The sequence below is a fragment of the Eucyclogobius newberryi genome, unplaced genomic scaffold (genome assembly GCF_026437365.1).
Source record: "Eucyclogobius newberryi isolate DKJ021-1_F unplaced genomic scaffold, fEucNew1.0.hap1 SCAF_4, whole genome shotgun sequence".
NCBI lineage: Eukaryota > Metazoa > Chordata > Actinopteri > Gobiiformes > Gobiidae > Eucyclogobius > Eucyclogobius newberryi.
In genome coordinates, this window is record NW_027316056.1 from 3600399 (window position 1) to 3619702 (window position 19304).

Sequence of the window (19304 nt, forward strand, 5' to 3'; positions counted from 1 at the left end):
TATTTTTTATACAACTTGATGGTCCAAAAACCCATAATTCTACTTAGTTTATTATTCAGATGTTTAAATTGCCTTCTATATTTCTTTAAACACTCATGACATCCTTCCCTTCCTGTTCTGAGCTTGCTGGATTTGTAATAGAAGTGTAATAGCCGAGGTTAAAGTGTTAAGAAGCTTAGAATATCGAAATGGATTAAGTGTTTTGTTGACACATAGTAAAATAATCTGGTTAGTAAAAACACTTCCTGGCCCTCGCTCGCCTTCCTCTCCACTGTCCCACGTTCCTCTGACCGTCTCTGTCCGGTCAGTCGCACTATAGATTCAACGTCGGTGCGTTTAGCGCGAAAGTTCAACGCAGACAAACGACAAAGGCCGATGTGGGGTGGAACTGACTGTTTTAATCCCGTTTCATAATCCACGTGAGGACATCTGTCTGTTGGTCCTAGTGTCGGCAATAACGACCGTCATCATTTCTGTGCAACAAGTACGGCTGTGCGAATGATCACGTTTGAATCGAGATCGAGATTCAGTCACTTCTAAAAGTCTGTCAGGCTTCAGGGTATTTCTAATGGACAGATCTAAAGCCAATCATCTGTCAGCAAAAGGAAGAAATGTGACGTTTGTGTTTGCTTTAAATTACAAATATTAGACGTTTGTACTTTTTTTAATGCTCATGGAATTCCCAATATATATATATATATATATATATATATATATATATTGTTTTTTATTTTTTAATATACAGCAACAAATACAATAAACAGAACAGGACCAGAGAGAACATAGATAAAGAATAATGATAAAAGACATCTAGTTTAAACTAAGGCACCCAAACTCCAAAATAAACGTCACAGTTCGTCCAAAGTCCAAACGTGATCTTCTCTATATTTCATGTTAGTTATAATGTTGGTCCAGTGCTCAGGGAACTCATATTGGAAGTTATTTGTCTTTAATATAATCTATATAAGAAAAAAAAAGGTCTAATATTAGTTCATAGTTCAATAGTTGGTATCAGATCCCCAGCCCCAGCAATACGCATTTTACGTAGAAGAGATATTGTAGATGACATACAGTTACTTTGAGTGTCTGTGCACGGGGTCAGAGTCCACGGGGTCAGAGTCCACGGGGTCAGAGTCCACGGGGTCAGAGTCCACGGGGTCAGAGTCCACAGGGTCAGAGTCCACGGGGTCAGAGTCCACGGGGTCAGAGTCCACGGGGTCAGAGTCCACGGGGTCAGAGTCCAGTGGGGACTTGCACATGTTTGGATGAGCAATTAGCGTTTTAAAAAGCTCCTGCCATAGAAACAATAAATGGATGTATTTGAAATGTCCTTCTGGCAGCTGAAAAGAAGGCCATCACGAAGAAACGGATGACACACGTTGGACCGACAGTCGGGTGACAGAGGATGTCCGTGGGATGGACAAATGGTGGACTTCTTTGACAATCACTGGCACAAGTCGGATAAACATGCCAAGAAACATTTTCCGTGATTTATCAGCTACACGTGTTTTGTTTTGTTGTTCAATCTCTATTGTTTTTTTGTGTTTTTTTTTTTTTTTTTACAGTTCACTCTCTCTAGCTTTTTTCTGTTGCTTTTGTTGTTTGTTGTTTGTTTGTTATTTGGTAGTTCTCACTCTCCTTTTGTTTAGACAGGTAAAACCTATTGAGAGGGTTAGGGTTAAAAACAGAATCCAGATTAGACAAATAAAAACAGGATGTTCAAATAAAACACAAAGAAAACGTGCAATAAAACAATCAATAATATTAAAAAAATACATAAAAACACACTTACACATACAGTATGATAACAAAAAAAATCATATAAAACGAGAACACTTGACCAGTGCTTTTAAAATGCTTTAAAATCTTTAAGACATTTTTAATTTGACTTTTGTTCCACAGGTAGGGAGAACATTTGATAAAAGCCTTTTTCTCCTGTCTCTGTGTTGACTCTGTGCAACTGTAAAATAAAAAAAAATCTCAAGCAGTGAATACTTGATCTGATGTACAGCAAACATGATAAATAATCAGGGAAACTGTCAATGAGAGCTTTAGCTTCAGCTCTGAGGTTCATTACAGGAGAAGGAAACAGAACTCACCACTGTCAGTTTTATTCTAAACCAGAATGACAATCATTAGATGTAATGATGTCTTTTTACATCTAATGATTGCCATTCTGCTTTAGAATATATTTTATATTATATTTATTATATATTTATTATATTTAGAATTTTCGATCATTTTTCATAATGCGCACTGGACTATAAGGCGCATTAAGCAAAACAAAAAGTCAGTCTGTTGAACTTTATTAATGCAGTATGCGCGGAAAGTGGCCAGCTTTTCTTCGTAATCTTTCGGCAGTTGCTATGAGATATTAATTAAACCATAATTATCATACAATTATATTAAACAAGGCGTAGTGGATTATAAAGCGCACTGTCATTTTTGGAGAAAATTTAAGGCTTTTAAAGTGCGCCTTATAGTCCGTAACTTACAGTAACGGCTCTCTGAAAAAACAACAACATAAAAAAAAACACCATTAGTTTAACATTAGGCTAACTGAAAATGAGACAACCCAACCTGGATCTCTTTCTTTCCCTGGCTCATATGGTGCAGTTGTCTCCTGCATGTTCTTCCCGTGGAGGCCCCGCCCCATGACACCTGGGCTGTTAGTGCCGTGTGCATAAGTCGTAACGTGACTCCTGCGTTTACCTTCTGCAGATCCACCTGTGAATCCGGATTGTTCAGGGAGGACACAGCGTAAACCTACACCTTTCCGTTACCGTCGGCGTGGGACAGCGCTGATATCGGGTGACAGAGGAGTGGCAGCTGGGCACCCGGGGGTTATCGGCGTCGTTATGTGTGTGTGTGCGTGTTTAGAGGGTCCTGGGGGGACTTACACCTGTTCAGATGATCAGTTATGGAGACCCGTGTTTCCTCTGGGGTTCCTCGTCACATCAGGTCTTTGTTAAAGCGGATATACAGTGATCCCTCGCTATATCGTGGTTCACTTTTCACGGTCTCGCTGCTTCGTGGATTTTCATCATGCATTGTGTTCTGCATTCTGATTGGCTAAACAGTCTCTCCGCGTCTTCTCTACCTGTGTGTCAATAACGTTATGGATTCATATGAACACGTACGTAAAACCGCTTGCCAAATTGAATTTTGCGAGGCCGGTGAGAGCGAGCGTGTGAGCTTCAATGTTTTATGGAGTATTTCATTGTATAATAACTGTAAAAAAATAAAGGTTTCTACTTCGCGGATTTCGACTCCCGCGGGTTCTTCTTGGAATGTAACCCCCGCGATAGACGAGGGATCACTGTATTGTGCTAAGTATCTAACTGTGACATAATTAGATAATCATTTCACATTTTGCAAACTGTCATATCGATCAAACCCTAAAAATGGAAACAGATAAGCCCCGCCTCTTCCCAGTGACACTATAACAAGCAGCAGACTATCATTTACTTGTTTTTGTTCTTTAAAAGTGGCTTTAAAATAATCACAACTTAGCACATGGATGTGGGATGGGATAGGGGGAGGGTGAAAACAGGACTTTTCTCAGTCCTCGAGTTTCACGACAATATGGGATTAATCAAACAGGATTAATTAAAAAGGTGGGAGGCGAGAGGGGAGGGGGGGGAGAGGGGGTTGAGAGGGGGGATGGTGACGCGGTCTTGCCCCACCGCCCGCCAGTTTGGAGATTGGAGGAAAGGAGATAGTCTGTAATATAGCTAAACACTGCGGGAATCAATCAAAAAAACACTCTGAGTACACATATGAAGCACAAATAGCAATGTAAGAAGGTTAAAAGCTCTGAAAAGTCGATTTTGAATGTTATGGGACCTTTAAGGTTAGGGTTTAGGGTTAGGGTTAGGGTTAGGGTTAGGGTTAGGGTTAAGGTTAGGGTTAGGGTTAGGGTTAAGGTTAAGGTTAGGGTTAGGGTTAGGGTTAAGGTTAGGGTTAGGGTTAGGGTTAAGGTTAAGGTTAGGGTTAGGGTTAAGGTTAGGGTTAGGGTTAGGGTTAGGGTTAGGGTTAGGGTTAAGGTTAGGGTTAGGGTTAAAGTTAGGGTTAGGGTTAGGGTTAGGGTTAAAGTTAGGGTTAGGGTTAGCCATGAGGCTATATGGCCGTGCCGCGGCTCCTGAAACTGCTGGGTTATTTGACCGCGCCGTGGCTCTGCAGCCACTACCTTTGAAAATACTTTAACCCTACTCCTAAAAAAGGTCTTTTTTAAGTCTTATTTAAACTATACAAAAGATCATGTGTTTCATTGGTTAGCATTTCATATTGGCACATTTTAACTCTGATTTTCTTACCCTGAAAAAACATGTTTCATTCTTTTTGTATGTGTCTGTGTGTGTGTGTTCATGTCATGTCATGTCCTGTATTTATTTTTTATATAATTTTAAATGCATTCGGAAAAAAAAATTGGAGTATAATTGTCATTACATGTATGTTATGTATTTGTCCCATATATAAAATAAATTCTATATTCTCTCACTTTACTAAAGCTTTACTTTGCTGAATTCACTGTGCTTTTTACACTATTGAATTTGAGAGCTTGAATTAATTAATTTTCTGAATTTAAAGAGAATATTTATTCTAACCCGACGGCTTTAAAATTAGGCTTAGGTTAGTTATGAGTCTGTTTTCAGCTTCACATAGAAAATAAACTTAAGCCCGTATAACGTCCCTCTTCAACACAACAACCCGACCTGTGTCTCGTGTGTTGCCGTTGTGTTGTGTGTGCGTTTGTTTTGCTGATCCACTGGGGACGCACAGCCAGACGTCTCAAGTCTAATATTTCCTCTCTGGAGAACAAACAATGCGCTGAGCCTTCTCCTTTTCTCCATCCTCCTTTATCCTCCACTTTCCCTTCCTCTTTCTGAACTCCGTGGATTCCCAGTCTCTCATCTCTCCGTCTCTCTCTCCGGCTTGTCGTCTTCTCTTCTGCCGTGAGAACAAAGCGGCCGGTGGGTTTGAGTTACTGTACACACTTTCTCCTCTGTGTTTGGGCGCAGGGGTCAGTGTCCGGGGAGCGCTAATGTGTGTCTCTGTGGGGCAGATGTGGCTCGCGGTGTCTGAATACAAACACGCTTCTATCAGGGCAGGTCGTGGCAGAGCGGCAGCTGCTCACCACAATACAATCACAAAGTACAGAACGAGTGGGTGTACATTAAGTTATATTGTATTAGTCTATTTTTCTATTTTTATCCATGGGTTACATAAGGAATTAGGAGCAGAAACCATTTTAAACTAAATATGATGTACCGTATTTTCCGGACTATAAGTCGCACCGGAGTATAAATCTCACCAGCCAAAAAATGCATAATAGAGAAGTAAACTGGAGCTGCACTGGAGTGTAAAAGTGTGAAAACAAATAACAAATAATATCACATATAAGTCGCTCCGGAGTATAAGTATATGTCACGACCCGCCAAAAACTATGAAAAAAGGTGAGACTTTTAATAGGAGCAAAGTCCTCAGAATGAACCACATGAATAGTTGTTTTAGAATTAAGATTTCCTCTTTAATTTTTCTTAAAACATAAAACAAAGATTATAAAACCTTAATAAACTGTACATATATTTAGCGCTCAGAAAAGCACTGAAAAAAAAAACAACATGTAATAAAAAAATGAAAGCATTTTAACTAGGTTGTTTTGCAATAAAAACAAAATGTATTTATATAAATGATACCACTTTATAATAACTATATTTTTTTTCCTTGACAAAGTGTGAACAACGACTACATTAAGGTGAGGGTTGGGAATTATGTGTTAGAGCATAGTTACTATTCCTTCATCTTTCGAGTCTTTGTTCATCCTTAAGGCAAGAGTAAGTGTAGTTATTATAAAGTAGTACCATCTAAATGTGTCACCAATTCAGCAGAGATGAGCCCAAATCTGAGTCTCATTTCCTCGTGGCGTGGACTGCCGATTAGTCCTGCCACGTATCAATCATGAAACGCACCTACCGCTCACCTGCAGCCTCGTGCGGCTCGTCCCCAGGAGAGCAACACGTTTCCCCTTGTCTAAGCGGATTGATCATCATAATATAGTTATAGAAGAGACAGAAATCTACGGGAGACGAGAGATGATGCGATCCGTTGCGCAAATAAACAAACGCATGTGTGCGTCCGCTCGGGGGGAGTGTGCTTGTGCACTTCCGCTTGAGTCCTGAAATCGTCAAAAAAATCGTCCATTACGCCTTTAAGTCACTGTAATCTTGGAAGGGGAATTCTCGCTATTTTTGTAAAATCACAAACACTTGAGAATCCATATTGTTGATTTCCTGCATTTGATTGTGATTGGACCTGAACCACCAGTGATGAGACTGGGCCAATCACAGAGCAGAAATGTGGTTTGGGCGGAGCCAGCAGCACCGGTGGACTGATATATGTGTAGAACTAGATTAAGAGTGCTGCACATCACTGTTTTTTTTTAATTACTATTAGTTTTGACTATTGTAGCTCCAGTTTGTAACATTTCAGCCACAACAATGCCACGATGACATTCATTTCCCGGGTTCTCACGGCGTGTTTCAGCAAACAGTAAATTCTCCTTCACAGAGAGCGAGCCCAGAGGCAGCAGGAACACGCCCGACATAAGACAATCACATCAGCATTTACTGGCACAACTTTGTCTCGTTTCAATGTTTTTGTTTCAATCCATCTGAAAAAGTTCCGGAGAAGCGCTGGGAGTGAACTCTTTGAGGGTGATACAGTGTCGCGCTCTGTTATGTCAACCTCTTCATTTTCACCAAGCTCCGTTTAGTCTGCGCTCCACAGGAATGTAACACAAGTTTGGATCTGGCGGTTTAAAGATGTCCATATGTGAAGGTGTGTGACGGACGACGAGCGAGGAAAGGACGTCCACCTTTTATATCTTACAGAAATATTTCAACAACAACAGACATGGCTCTTGTAGAAGATTTACAGCCTTTACTGATGCGTTCTTACATGTTTTATGTACAGTTCAGCTGATGTGTTTTATGTGTTTTGACTTTCACACTGTTCAGTTAACACAGCATTTATTCCTTTTTGGTGATTCCTTAGCAGTATTGCTTTTGTTCCCATTTTACTTTTTCCAATTGAGCCGTTATTTCTAACATTCATCTTTGTATAATGTCTGTATTCATTGCACTTTTTTGTTGCTGTTAATTTTTCAATGTAAAAATATTAATAACAAATTTAATTATGCAAGTATATAAAATGCACAATAAAATTAATACAGTAAATGAATACATAAATAAAAAGCAAAACTCAAGAACTGAATAACTATTGATAAAGACAGATTTTACTTAAGCTCTTGGTTACGTGAACGATCATCGAATATTAAAGAAAAAAAATACAATGTTTTCCTCTTTAATCAACTCCAAAACGTTTCATGTTTCTGCCCCCACCACACAAAAGTCAAATTAATAAAACAGGCTAAATTAAAGAGTCTTATCTCCTTGCTAACATCGCACAAACCTTATTAAAGATTGCATTTAGTTTTCTCTTTCCCGCACACACATTTTTTTTCTTTTTATCAAACCTTGCAGCTGCGTCGCAATTAGCCTTAGAAAAGATGACGACTACTCACTTTTCGACAAGTGCGTCCTCAGAGCTCTGACATCCACAGCGCTGTGCCATTTAATAAAAAACATTAACAAACTTAATACGGGAAAGGCGCACGCTCAGCACTTTACATAGTACTGTTAATTACCACGCGGGGTCCGCAGTGTGTTTGTCTCTCAACGCCAGTGCCAAATGTAAGAGAATTGCTTTATTAAAGACTCACCTGTTCGGTTCACACACACTTTAATATTACTGTCATGAAATAAGAGCAAAGGCCTCAACCGACAAACACAACAATCTGCACAGCTTAGTTTGTGTTTGAGGCACCGGGACTAAGCTTTTTATCCATGTATCATATTACTATCCAATAAGTACTTATAGATGTGTTATTCCAACTATCCGTTAAACAAGAGCTCATATTATGATTAAAAAGCTGTTAAAAATGTGTATTATCTTTTTTTCAAACAGGAATATTCTATTAAGGCGAGACACTACAGGTCGGACTCTGTTTTATTATTGTTAATATGTTTTAGTATTTAATTTAATCAACTTGCATTCATTGATTTATAGCTTTAAAATTTGTACCTAACAATATTTAAAGGGATCTTACAGAATAATTTGTCTAAGTCTAATAAAATAGGCATTTTTTAATGCCAAGTTTCAGTTTAATCCAAATCCCCTCTGTATTTTTAGTTCTGTTTAATCATAATTATTTCTTATATCAAATATGTCAAATTGCAGAGTCATTTTGCAGCTTTAGATGTCCCAAACATGTGCATTTTTAACATAAAAACACTGAATAATGAAGATTTCTTATGGGAGTAAACTACAGGTAAATGATCAAATTGATATTCAGGTTAATTATTTGTTTATCTAGTCACCTGCAGTGTCTTCCCTTAATAATAAAGACAATAAACCTGGGAACTACAGTTACTCAAAAATAACATATGCTAGTATTATAATGAGTAAACACATTCACCAGTATCAAGTCTTTCCTTTAAGAGAAACGCAATATGTAAAGAAACCAAGACAGCACTGCCAGTGTCAACATTATGTGTCCATATATTTACTGAGATGAAGCCAAAGAAGTTTGACAGAGGATAAAAGACCGAGAGAAAGAGAGAACAAAAGAAAGAAAGAAAGACCCTGAGAAAAAGAAGCTAAACATCCATGACAATCAATTGTCGCTGTTCCACTGGCTCTTGTCTGGCGTCCTGCACAAGTGTGTGGGACTAGTCTCCACACTTGTCCTGTTCATGCAAGCTGTATGTAGGACAAGTATATGTAATGTTTAGGGTAAGCACAGGCTTTTGTTTAGTGTCCTGTTTCTGTTAAGTTTAGACAGTAGTGTTCAGTAGTGTTGAAAAAGATTACTGCACATTCAAATTGCCACTAAGCAGCCCCCAATATGTCTGGTTATTAATAGTTGCAAAGTACAATGAGGATGATAATAATTGTGGGACAACTCTGCTTTTGCTGAAGTTATTATTAAATTAAAATCTTGTTCTTGTGGAAATAGTGTGTATTGTCCCTTTCCTTGTGTAAAAGCTGCTTCAGGGAGACAGTTTCTTCCATCGTCGCTGTTCATCTTGTTCAATGCTTTAGGCTGAGCTCACACTTGCACAATCACGACATCAAATTTGAGACTGAAGTGGGACTAAACCGGGACGACACCAGGACTAAAACAGGATTAGAGCGGGAGCAACCTAAATCTACTCGCCATGTTTCGACCGGCCCCTGGTCCCTCGGATGGGTTTGCCAAGAAGCGTTTTCAGAGTTCTTCTAAAAGTCTGGCTCTTGCACCGGAACCAGACGTTTTAATCATGAGGCTAATCACAGCAACTCAAAGATATTTAGTCATTTCAAGTTTGTGGCGCTGAGAGACATGGCTAAAGTCAGGAGTAAACAGGAAACGGCTCCAAAAGCAAACCAGTGGAAACAAGCCTCATTAGGGCCCAAACCAGGACCAGCAAGTGTGAACTCACCCTCACTGTACAGCATGTCGTGTGTCTGTATCATATGTGCGACACAGTGTCAGAAAGCGGAGACGTAAAATTTCCGTTCCTACCGTTGTCGCTGTCGGACTTGTTCTCGTGCTCCGTGTCGGTCAGCGTGAGCACGGAGTTGGAGCGGCTGGACAAACAGGAGCTGCGTCCGGAAGTCTTCCCCAGCCCGCCGCGGCCCCACAGCCTCATGGCCCGCTCAGGGGACATCACGGCCCCGCTGTCGGGCTCCATGTCCGGACACGTGCCCACGGAGAAGCCCCTGTGAGGAAGGCCCATCTCCGAGCAGAACGCCAGGCCGCGGCGAGGAGGAGGAGGCTCGCAGATGCCCAGCTGACGAAGGCTGAAGTGCTGACCTGGAACAGATGAGAGACAACAGGGTGGTAATACTGACACTGTTACTACTATTACTACTATTACTACTAATACTACTACAGCTACTACCAACCAACTCAAGCTAAGGTACTGACCTGACACAAAAAGAGACTGGATATAACAATAATGCTATCGTACTACCGTATTTTCCTGACTATAAGTCATTGTTTGGCCGGGGTGCGTCTTATACTCCGGAGCAACTTATACATGATATTATTTGTTATTTTCATCCTGGCAACCGTATTTCACATGTTGATCATTTTCACATGACAACCGCTAGAGGGCGCTCTAGGCTCTAAGCGACGCAGAAGAATAATCTGCTCTTCCTCTGGAGTTTGTGGAGTTGTTTAGAAGTGACACAGAGGAAGAAGAATTCAATGGATTTAGTGATTTGGGGTCAAACTGATGCTTTGCTAAACTTGTTAGCATGCTCTTTATGCTATAGTTATCTGAATAACTGTTCATATGTTACGTTAACATACCAGACACTTACCACAGTTCGTTGTCTGTGCGTCATGTAGCTGAAGGTGTTAGCGTTAGCATACGTACACCTATTCACCATGTTCTCTCATCTGTTCTTATTTTAAATTGCATACTTGCAGACTTATACTCCAGTGCGACTTATATATGTATTTTTCTTCTCTATTATGCATTTTTTGGCTGGTGCAACTTATACTCTGGAGCGACTTATAGTCCGGAAAATATGGTATACTACTTTTACTATTACTTGCTCAAGAAAAAAGATTACTACTACAAGCAAAGTTAGTACTACAACTGCCAGTGCAACTATGGATACTTCTGTTGCAGGCTGAAGTGCTCACGGGACATAACTGAGACAAACATCCACCACTACTATTACTACTATTAAACTACATTTCTAACCATGCACATCTCCTGCATGAAGCGTTCTGCTGTTTTAGAACACTACTGCAAGAAAAAAGTTGAATTCCTGCATGATTGATTGCCCTCTGTGCGCCTGGACTCCTGCACCCACATGACCAGAGCGCTCTTGCCCCTCACACCTGGAATATGTCTCAATTGCAACACAAGGAAATGCAAATTGCTGAATGAAATATGCTGTTAGTGTGAGTGTGTTCAGGTGTTTTTTTTTTTTTATTTAAAATGATTTATTCACAAAAAAATATGTAATGTGAGTGTAAAACAGCTGCTTTCCCTTCCCCAGCTCAGAGTCGAACAGCAGCTGACTACATGGGTGTAAAAAGAAAAGATAAATAATAAATATACAACATATTATTTCTGCTGGTTTGTCTGAAGTGTTAAAGAAGTTGGTTCTCAGACTGGTGACGGTGTTTTCTGAGTCTCAGTGTGAGATTAGACAGATCTAGGCAGCTTATTATTCAAACTATTACATCAATAAGTGACATGTATTTAATGATGTTAATGAAAAATGCCACGAGTACAATACATTACATCAGCTTTTAATGATAACAGACATACTGAACATACTGCTACTATTACTACATAAAAACGTTCAGATACAGTGATGGCTCATTTTATTGTCATTGCACATATTTGTAGAACAAAAATAATTAGCAAATTGTAAATTCAGTGAGCATTTTATAATGATTGTATTTATTGTGATCTTGTGTTCGGTAAAGTACCTTTTACTTTCTGTACAAATTCTCTTCCACAGATAAATTCTTTAGCCAACATTTTCAGTAATTATAAAAAAAACGTCTCTTATTATTTTTGCATGTCACTCAATGTCAATTTGTTGTTTCTGATCATAGGTTTCAGAATTGTGAAACATTTTGACTTTTTCCATAGCAAGGAACAATTTTTTATTAAATATTAGATATTTTGAATGGGGGAAAATTCCTCAAAATGTTGCATACAACAATAAGCTAAACCCATGAGGATATTTTTAAATTAATGAAAAGAAGAAAATAATATTCATTTAAAAATACTGCTATTCATCTTTGATCACCAAATAATTAAAGAATTATGTTTAAAAAAAGGCTTTGGTTAATTAATGGTAGAACAACAGATAACGAAAGCTGCGTTCAATTAAAACTTGTATTAATTTTAATGAGCTTCATTAGGGCAGCACAGAAAAGATGATGGAGTAATTATGATTTTTTAATTTCTCAAATATTGACTTGCTGCTAATTGGCACCAAAGAACAATGGACGCTTTCTGTCGCCGGAAACAACATTGTTAAGAGGAAAAGGAAGAGTATGAAACTTGTTGTTTTTTTGTTGTGGAAATGTTTTTTTAATTATTTAAAATGTAGAATAAGTCTTTAAGTCAAGATCAGACATGCAGTGAACTAAACAAAATGTAGATGAACAAAAGTGTAGATTGTACACTGCTGTTGTGATTTTGGGCATTAAAAAAATACTTTGAATTTGATTTAATTTCATTAATAAAGATCATGTAAGGAAAAGTATGTCCAGCTAAGTGTCCAAAAAAAAAAAAAAAAAATTATATTGATAATGATATTGTCAGTTGTTAAAATCTTTACACAAATGGTATGATATTGTGAATTAAAAATAGTCCACCAGCAACCATGTTAATTTTAACCAGATACATTTTTTGGCCTGAAGGCTTGATTTTATTGTACAGACGGCAAATGTCGAGAAAAAAATGTTTTTAGTTTTGGTTTATTTTAGTTGATGGACTTTCATGCTAATTTTGTCAACCAGAAATTATGTTTTTTATTCTAGGGAGTGTCTGCAGAGCCGTGGCGCGCGGACAAAACTGCCATGTTATTTTTGTGCCGGCCGCGGCTCCTGAAACTGCGCCGCTATTTGACCGCATTTTAGCGCCGTTTTAGACCGCGCCGGGTTAAGGTTAGGGTTAGGGTTAGGGTTAGTGTTAAGGTTAGGGTTAAGGTTAATGTTAGCGTTAAGGTTAGGGTTAGCCATGACGCTATAAGAGAAGTCCCGCGGTTCCTGAAACTGCGCAGCCATTTGACCGCGGGCCGTGGCTGCAGGCCCTTTATTCTAACCATGATCAATTGTACGTCAAGGTCTCGCAGAGACTGGATTTTTTTTTGTTCAAGATCAGTTTTATTTTTCTGTACTTTTACTTAAAGGTGGTATGGACGATTTTTTTCAGCAAATTTTTTTATCATATTTCCTCGTGGCGTGGATAAATCATTTGTCCTGCCACGTATCAATCATAAAACGCACCTACCGCTCACCTGCAGCCGCGTCAGGCTCGTCCCCACGTTTCCGCGTGCCTAAGCGCATGGATCTATCATAATATAGTTCCCTCAGTGTACGGGGCAAAATGAAGACGGAGAAAGACAGTTCGAGCTGACGCAGAAGTGGACAGAAATCAACGGGAGACGAGAGATGCGATGCGCTCCGTTGCGCTAATAAACAAACACACGTGTGTGTTGTATCGGTCCGCACGGGTGCGGACCGATAGTGCCGCACCCGTGCGCATGTGCACTTCCGCCTGCGTTCTCAAATCGCCGAAAAATCGTCCATACCCCCTTTAAGTGACAAAAAAAAGAGTACTTCTTCCACCACGGAAAAAATGTCACAGTAAATTATAATATGACATAATATAAGAGGTAAAATACATGTACAGCTTTCTACAGCAACATTAGCTGTTATAAATTAAAAGACAGATTAAACCTGTGTGTGTGTGTGTGTGTTTGTGTGTGTGTAACAGATATTCTTTTTTACCTGGCCTGGTGTAGTCATCCTGATCGCGACGCACCATTTCCTTGTGCACTTTGGTTGTTCCGTACAGTAACCTGACACACAAGACACACGTGTAATAGTTCAACTTCTGCAGTTAACACATCAGATATGTATTTTATTTTATTAAGTTTCCACAAAGATGAACTTGATGTGATTTTATTAATAACAGTTAATAATTGTGTGGTGAGGATGACTTGAAAGTCAAGATATCCACGTTTAATTATTCTTATACTGACATTGTAGAAAAAGGATTATTTGAAACAAGATGTTTGAACTCTCATCCAAGAGTCATTCTCAGATTAAAAATGACTCTTGGATGAGCGTCGAAACAGTGTCCAGATGAATACAACTGAATCTTTTTCTATAATGGAACACTCCTGATGAATGAGGGATTATTCTGAATTATACTGGCACTAAATTCATGCATGAGAAATTGGACTGGTTATTGGAAGACTTTTATATTGTGTAGTAAAGTGTTTCTGTCACAAACATAACACATCTCTTTTATAGTTTAATGCTTAGTGCAGACATACTTATGCTACGAGACATGTGACTAACTAACTAACTAACTAACAATTACTTTATAATACAAAAACAACAATTACAGAGGAATGTATGAATGAAATTTGCTTTCTACACATTTTTAATTCAAAGAGCTATTAAAAGACTAAACAAAACAACAGCTCTCAAAACTAAACTAAAAGGTAAAGGAAACAGATTGTTGTGTCAGCACTCGTATGTTATCCTGTACAATGTGTTTCTTTTTTTTCCCTTTTTTTGTGTTCTGTATGATGTTTTGAAACTGTCAGATGTAATTATGTAATTGCCTGACTGTATTTGACTATTGACCACAAGAAGAAAACAGACTGTTTGCTAATGGGGATCCAAATAAATAAAACGGCACTGGAACCCTGGCCCCCTGTTGGCGGACCCCTCACCAGAAAAGTGACATGTGATGATGCAGAGATGATTCAAATGCATAGCTGTGTGAAGTGTGTGAAACCTGGTCTGGTCCTGGTGTTGGTCGAAGGCCTTGAGTGTCTCACTGGAGGAATAGGACTTCTGTGTGGGGACTCGCAGTCCCTGAGAACCCAGAACACAGTCCTCACTGTCGCCAGAAGAACCTACAAACAAACAAAGGGAAACAGATAAAGCAAATAATGTAGTGTATAAAAATGTAAAATATCAACCATATCTATTGCACGGATAAAAGCCATTAAATTGACGGTTGCCTGGTTCCGATTTCCTCAAAAGTTAAAAGTTTATGGACATACAGAATCTACTGAACACATCACAGCGGTTCTCATCCGACTCCACTGGCTTCCCATAACCCACAGAATCAAGTTGAAAGTCCTCATCCTGACATTCAAGGCACTCCAGTGTCTGGCCCTGACCCGCTCCATCTGTGCACCCCGTCCCGCTCTCTCCATTCTTCATCTATTAAAATGGTCACTGTAGGGGCCAGAGCATTCAGTCACTCCGCCCCCAAACTCTGGAACAATGTACCAATTCATCTGCGTGAGCTGGATTCTTTGGACAAACATTATAAATTGAATTGAATTTAGTTGAAGTGAATTGAATTTAGTTGAATTGAATTAGTTGAATTGAATTGAATTTTATTTATTTTATTTATTTCATTTATTTTATTTACTTTTTAAAAACAGAACAAGACACAGAGAACGAAAAAAGTATATGTATTTTTTTTTTTTTAAGTCCATTGATATTTCAGTCCAGTCCTCGACACTTTGCCTTGTCCTCCTTCTTCTTTTTCCTTGTTTTTGCTTTTTTTTGTTGCTGCTTCTAAAAGTTCATCCCACAGGTATCCATCAACTATTTCCATGGCTGGTGTTTTACATCCGAGACTTAAAATCGAATGAAACGTTGTTAATCCCAGTCCAATATTTATTAACAATACATTTCGACATTTGATTTATTTATTTTAACATTTGTAGTTTGAAGATTGTACAATGATGGAGGACATTCACAAATGTTGACTATTGTTCCTTCATTATTTTCACATTCATCCACACCACAGAATCTCCTCTTTAATAATAAACATTTGAAATCTCAATAAAAGCACTTTTACAACAGGCTTTTGTGACCCGGCAGTACAGAAACACGACTATGACACAAACGAGGCCGCTCTGAGTCATCCTCCACCTGCCACACAAGGACGCCTCATTTGAATACATTTTCTTGCTCATACATAATATAAATAGATGAAAAGACATATCACACTCTTCAGTCCAAATCCAAAATGTTACTTCTTTTCTTTCAGATTCCCTGCTGATGTCTGAGTCATTTGTCAAGTAGAACAAAAAGCTTACATGATGTTTCAAACTGAGTTAAACAAATACAGTAAGCTCTGTTCTTTAATGCAGTTAAAAAATTAGGATTAAGATCAATTCCATCTCTTGCTGGGAACTTCTGGCCTAAAACAGGGCCCAAAGACAACTTTTGAGTACAGACAGGCAATAATTACTGGTATTAACACACAAAAAAGGTCTACATCAATTTCTTGGGATTATCCGGATAAAAATCATCAGATATTTTTGACGTCCATCAGAAATGTGCCAGTAAAATGTCTTGGATGAGCTTGAAAAGGAGGGAAATGACAGTAAAACTAACCACAAGTGCAGAAATACCAAAATTTTTCACGTTATTATTTTTCATAATATGATTTTGCACGTCGCCAAAATAGACTAAGCAGCAAAGGTGAGAACATCATCTGATTTCATTCAACACGTGAGTAACTTAACGGCATGGAAACGACATGGAGAGCGCAGTTAGGTTGATCGAGATAATGGTAAAGTTTGACTAAATAAAGCCGCAATCTTTGATATCCTCAGACATATTTAACCCAGCTCCTGTTTGGATGACTAAACGGAACTGTTAGAGTCACAATATGGGCCATAAATAAATCATGGTAACTCGGGCTTCAACAAGTTAATCGATCATCACAACTAATTCATTATTCAACTAATTTTGTTTTCTGATCTATACAAAAATGTCAGTTTAATGAGAGAAAAGGTTTTATGACTCAGACAAAGCAATAATTTACCCAAATTGACACAGGAACATATTTTTCTTTAGCTTCATTTTGGTCAAATTTAGTAAACACTTTATTTTCTCTGGCCTTTTCGATCCATACCCCTAATCGAAAAATAATCGTAGGTTACAGAGCTAATGGTGACGCATGAATACTTAGTACCTTAACACAATAGTTTTCCAGCAGGGGTGGGAGGTATTGAAAAAAGATTTATATTGAGACATTTTTTGCCGTATCCTCAGAACGATATTCAGCCAATATTGAAAAAAAGTGCGTTAAAACAGGTTTGATTATCAGACAAATAGGGTGTGCCAAAAAATCGTGATCCTAAAGTTGGTGATACAATATCGATATTGTGTGCTGCTGTTACATATCGATATATTGCCATAAGTCATTTTTAGTGGCCGCACTACAATTTTGTTGCCTGTTTAAAGAAAGGAAACTATGAAAACCATTTGACGTTTTGATGATTAAAATGGGTGTATTTCATATTGAGTTTGTGCAGGTCGTGGTTAATCAAAGCAAAATGTTGTTCAAATGTATCGGGTTCTTTAAGAAATAATGATATATCGTAGAATATCATGAGCAACCAGCGAAATCTGGTTATTAGCGTATCGCGAACTTTGTATCGTGAACCTTGTATTGCTTCGAATTCTATATAAGTCTATAATATCAGTCAGTAAAATGAATCACAATTGTGCAGGACTACTACCTTACACACTTATTTGAATGTTCCACCACAATTCTTTTTAATTTTTAATCTGCTTATTTTGTAGCATTTTTTACTACTAGTATCTAGACTTCGATTTGTTGCCAACCTCTGTTTTTAGAGAGAGTAACGAGGCATTTCAGAACATTTTACATTATAAGGATGTGAAAAATGTGATAATAACTAAAGCCAATCTGACCCTTAAAAAACACAAATCAAATCAAAAATCATGCGGGCCCTATAAGAAGCCTTACCACCTACAGATCTTTTTTTCTCCTTCCTGCTTCATTTGACTTCAGTTTAACACTTGTCGCGCACCATCAAAATGCACCCATCCACAACAGCAGCAGCGTGCCCACGGGACCCTGATCACGCTTGACCTTTGACCCGCGTTAGCCTCCTAATGGACTCCTTACATCAGTGCAGCGGTGCTAGGTGGCTCTGATCACCACCAGATGTTTCGCCCCGAGGAGATCGCTGCACCCGGGGTCACCGCAGCCCAGAAAAACATTCAAAAACAGTGTCACGGGTCTTGTATAACACAGTATAACGGAAGAGCCGCGTACCATTCGGAGATATGTGTCGAATAAGCTGGAGAAGGCAATCATCATGCAAACAAAGACGTATTTGAATTGCAAATGATTTTTTTTTAGGGGTGTGGGCATTGTGATTCCCAGCCCAACAATTTGAACTTCACTTTTCTACTCAAAATTATTTCATTTCTGTTTAATACTTTGGCTCAGTAGATTCAATCGCTCTGAGGCAGATTGATGGGAACGTGGCTGCCAGTTAACATAAGCATATAATATAAAAAATAGGCGTTTTTGCACATTAAGTCTCTATAATCCCCCAGTCACTGCTTGTCCCCACTTGCTCACGCTCACACAGCAACAGAGGCTGAAAGTGAGTCTAACTGGCTGTGACATCAGCAGCTGTGTAGTCTGGAACATTCAGATATTTAATTGAATGGTTTTTCTGCTTGTAAACCTGCACATAAAATGTAATGGACAATAAATTATTCAGAGTTTTAGTAACTACCGGTACTTTTTAATTTATTATCATTCATTATTATTTGTTGGAGCTACTGTGTCAAAGTAATTCCTCATGTGAATCAGTCAAATTTGTCTAAGTCTGACCTAGATAACAAATGTCATATGCTGGTCTGACTTCAAAGTAAGGAGACACTGGAACTAAAACAAAAACGGTACCAGGAAAAGACAAATTCCAAGAAATTCGAATGCACATCAAGTGATTGAACCTTTTCTCTGAATTCATCTAAAATACTTTGAAATGTCCCAGAATTGTGTGAATATATTAAAGTTCTGCCTTTCTGTGTAGGCGCACAAAGCGACGCAACTTTTAAACAAGATTTGAGCTTTGAATTTGAGCTTTACTTTGACCCCAACCAACAGTGCTCATTGCAGTTTGTCACATATTTGGCCCTCAGCCTCACCGGTGTAGCGCCCCTCCTTGTCCTTGCGGCTCTTGGTGAGCGAGCAGTAGGGCCGGCGCTCCTTCACTTCCATGATGCTGCGGCTGGTGCTTCGGCTGAACATAGAGGCATGCTGCGGAGCCACATACAGAGAGAGAAGCCCAGGGGCGGGGCGGGGGAGGGGAGGAGTCGGAACAGGCAGAAGGGGGGGGGGGCACCTGAGGAAACACAGGAAAAAATACAATTTAACAAGTTTGTCAAGCCAAAACTGTAACAAAACTGTAACACAGCAAGAAAACAAGTAGCCACCTGGAAAGACAAATCCCGTAGTCATGGATGAGATGTCAGTGTGTTTGAGAAAGGCCAAAGTGTTGGCTTCAAGCAGAGAAAACATCTAAAGGAGGAGCAGAAACTACAAAGGACAGATCTGAACCCCAGTGAGAGTGTTTGGGACGAGCTGGAGAAGGCTTTGTGCAGTGGTCACTCTCTCCATCATCAA

The 19304-nt window shown here is 38.9% G+C and overlaps 1 protein-coding gene across 7 annotated transcripts in view; it reads right to left on the reverse strand.

The window, feature by feature from the left end:
• Positions 1–18976, reverse strand: part of LOC140377613 (teneurin-3) — a 470016-nt gene extending 451040 nt beyond the window's left edge. For all 7 annotated transcript variants that reach the window (XM_072463087.1, XM_072463086.1, XM_072463085.1 and 4 more), the window contains exons 1-4: positions 18827–18976; positions 14619–14739; positions 13598–13668; positions 9629–9919 (exon numbers count right to left, since the gene is read on the reverse strand). In XM_072463087.1, the coding sequence (XP_072319188.1) occupies positions 9629–9919; positions 13598–13668; positions 14619–14739; positions 18827–18929 (586 nt within the window). In that variant the 5' untranslated portion in view covers positions 18930–18976. The remainder of the gene's footprint in view (positions 1–9628; positions 9920–13597; positions 13669–14618; positions 14740–18826) is intronic.
• Positions 18977–19304: the final 328 nt, after the last annotated feature.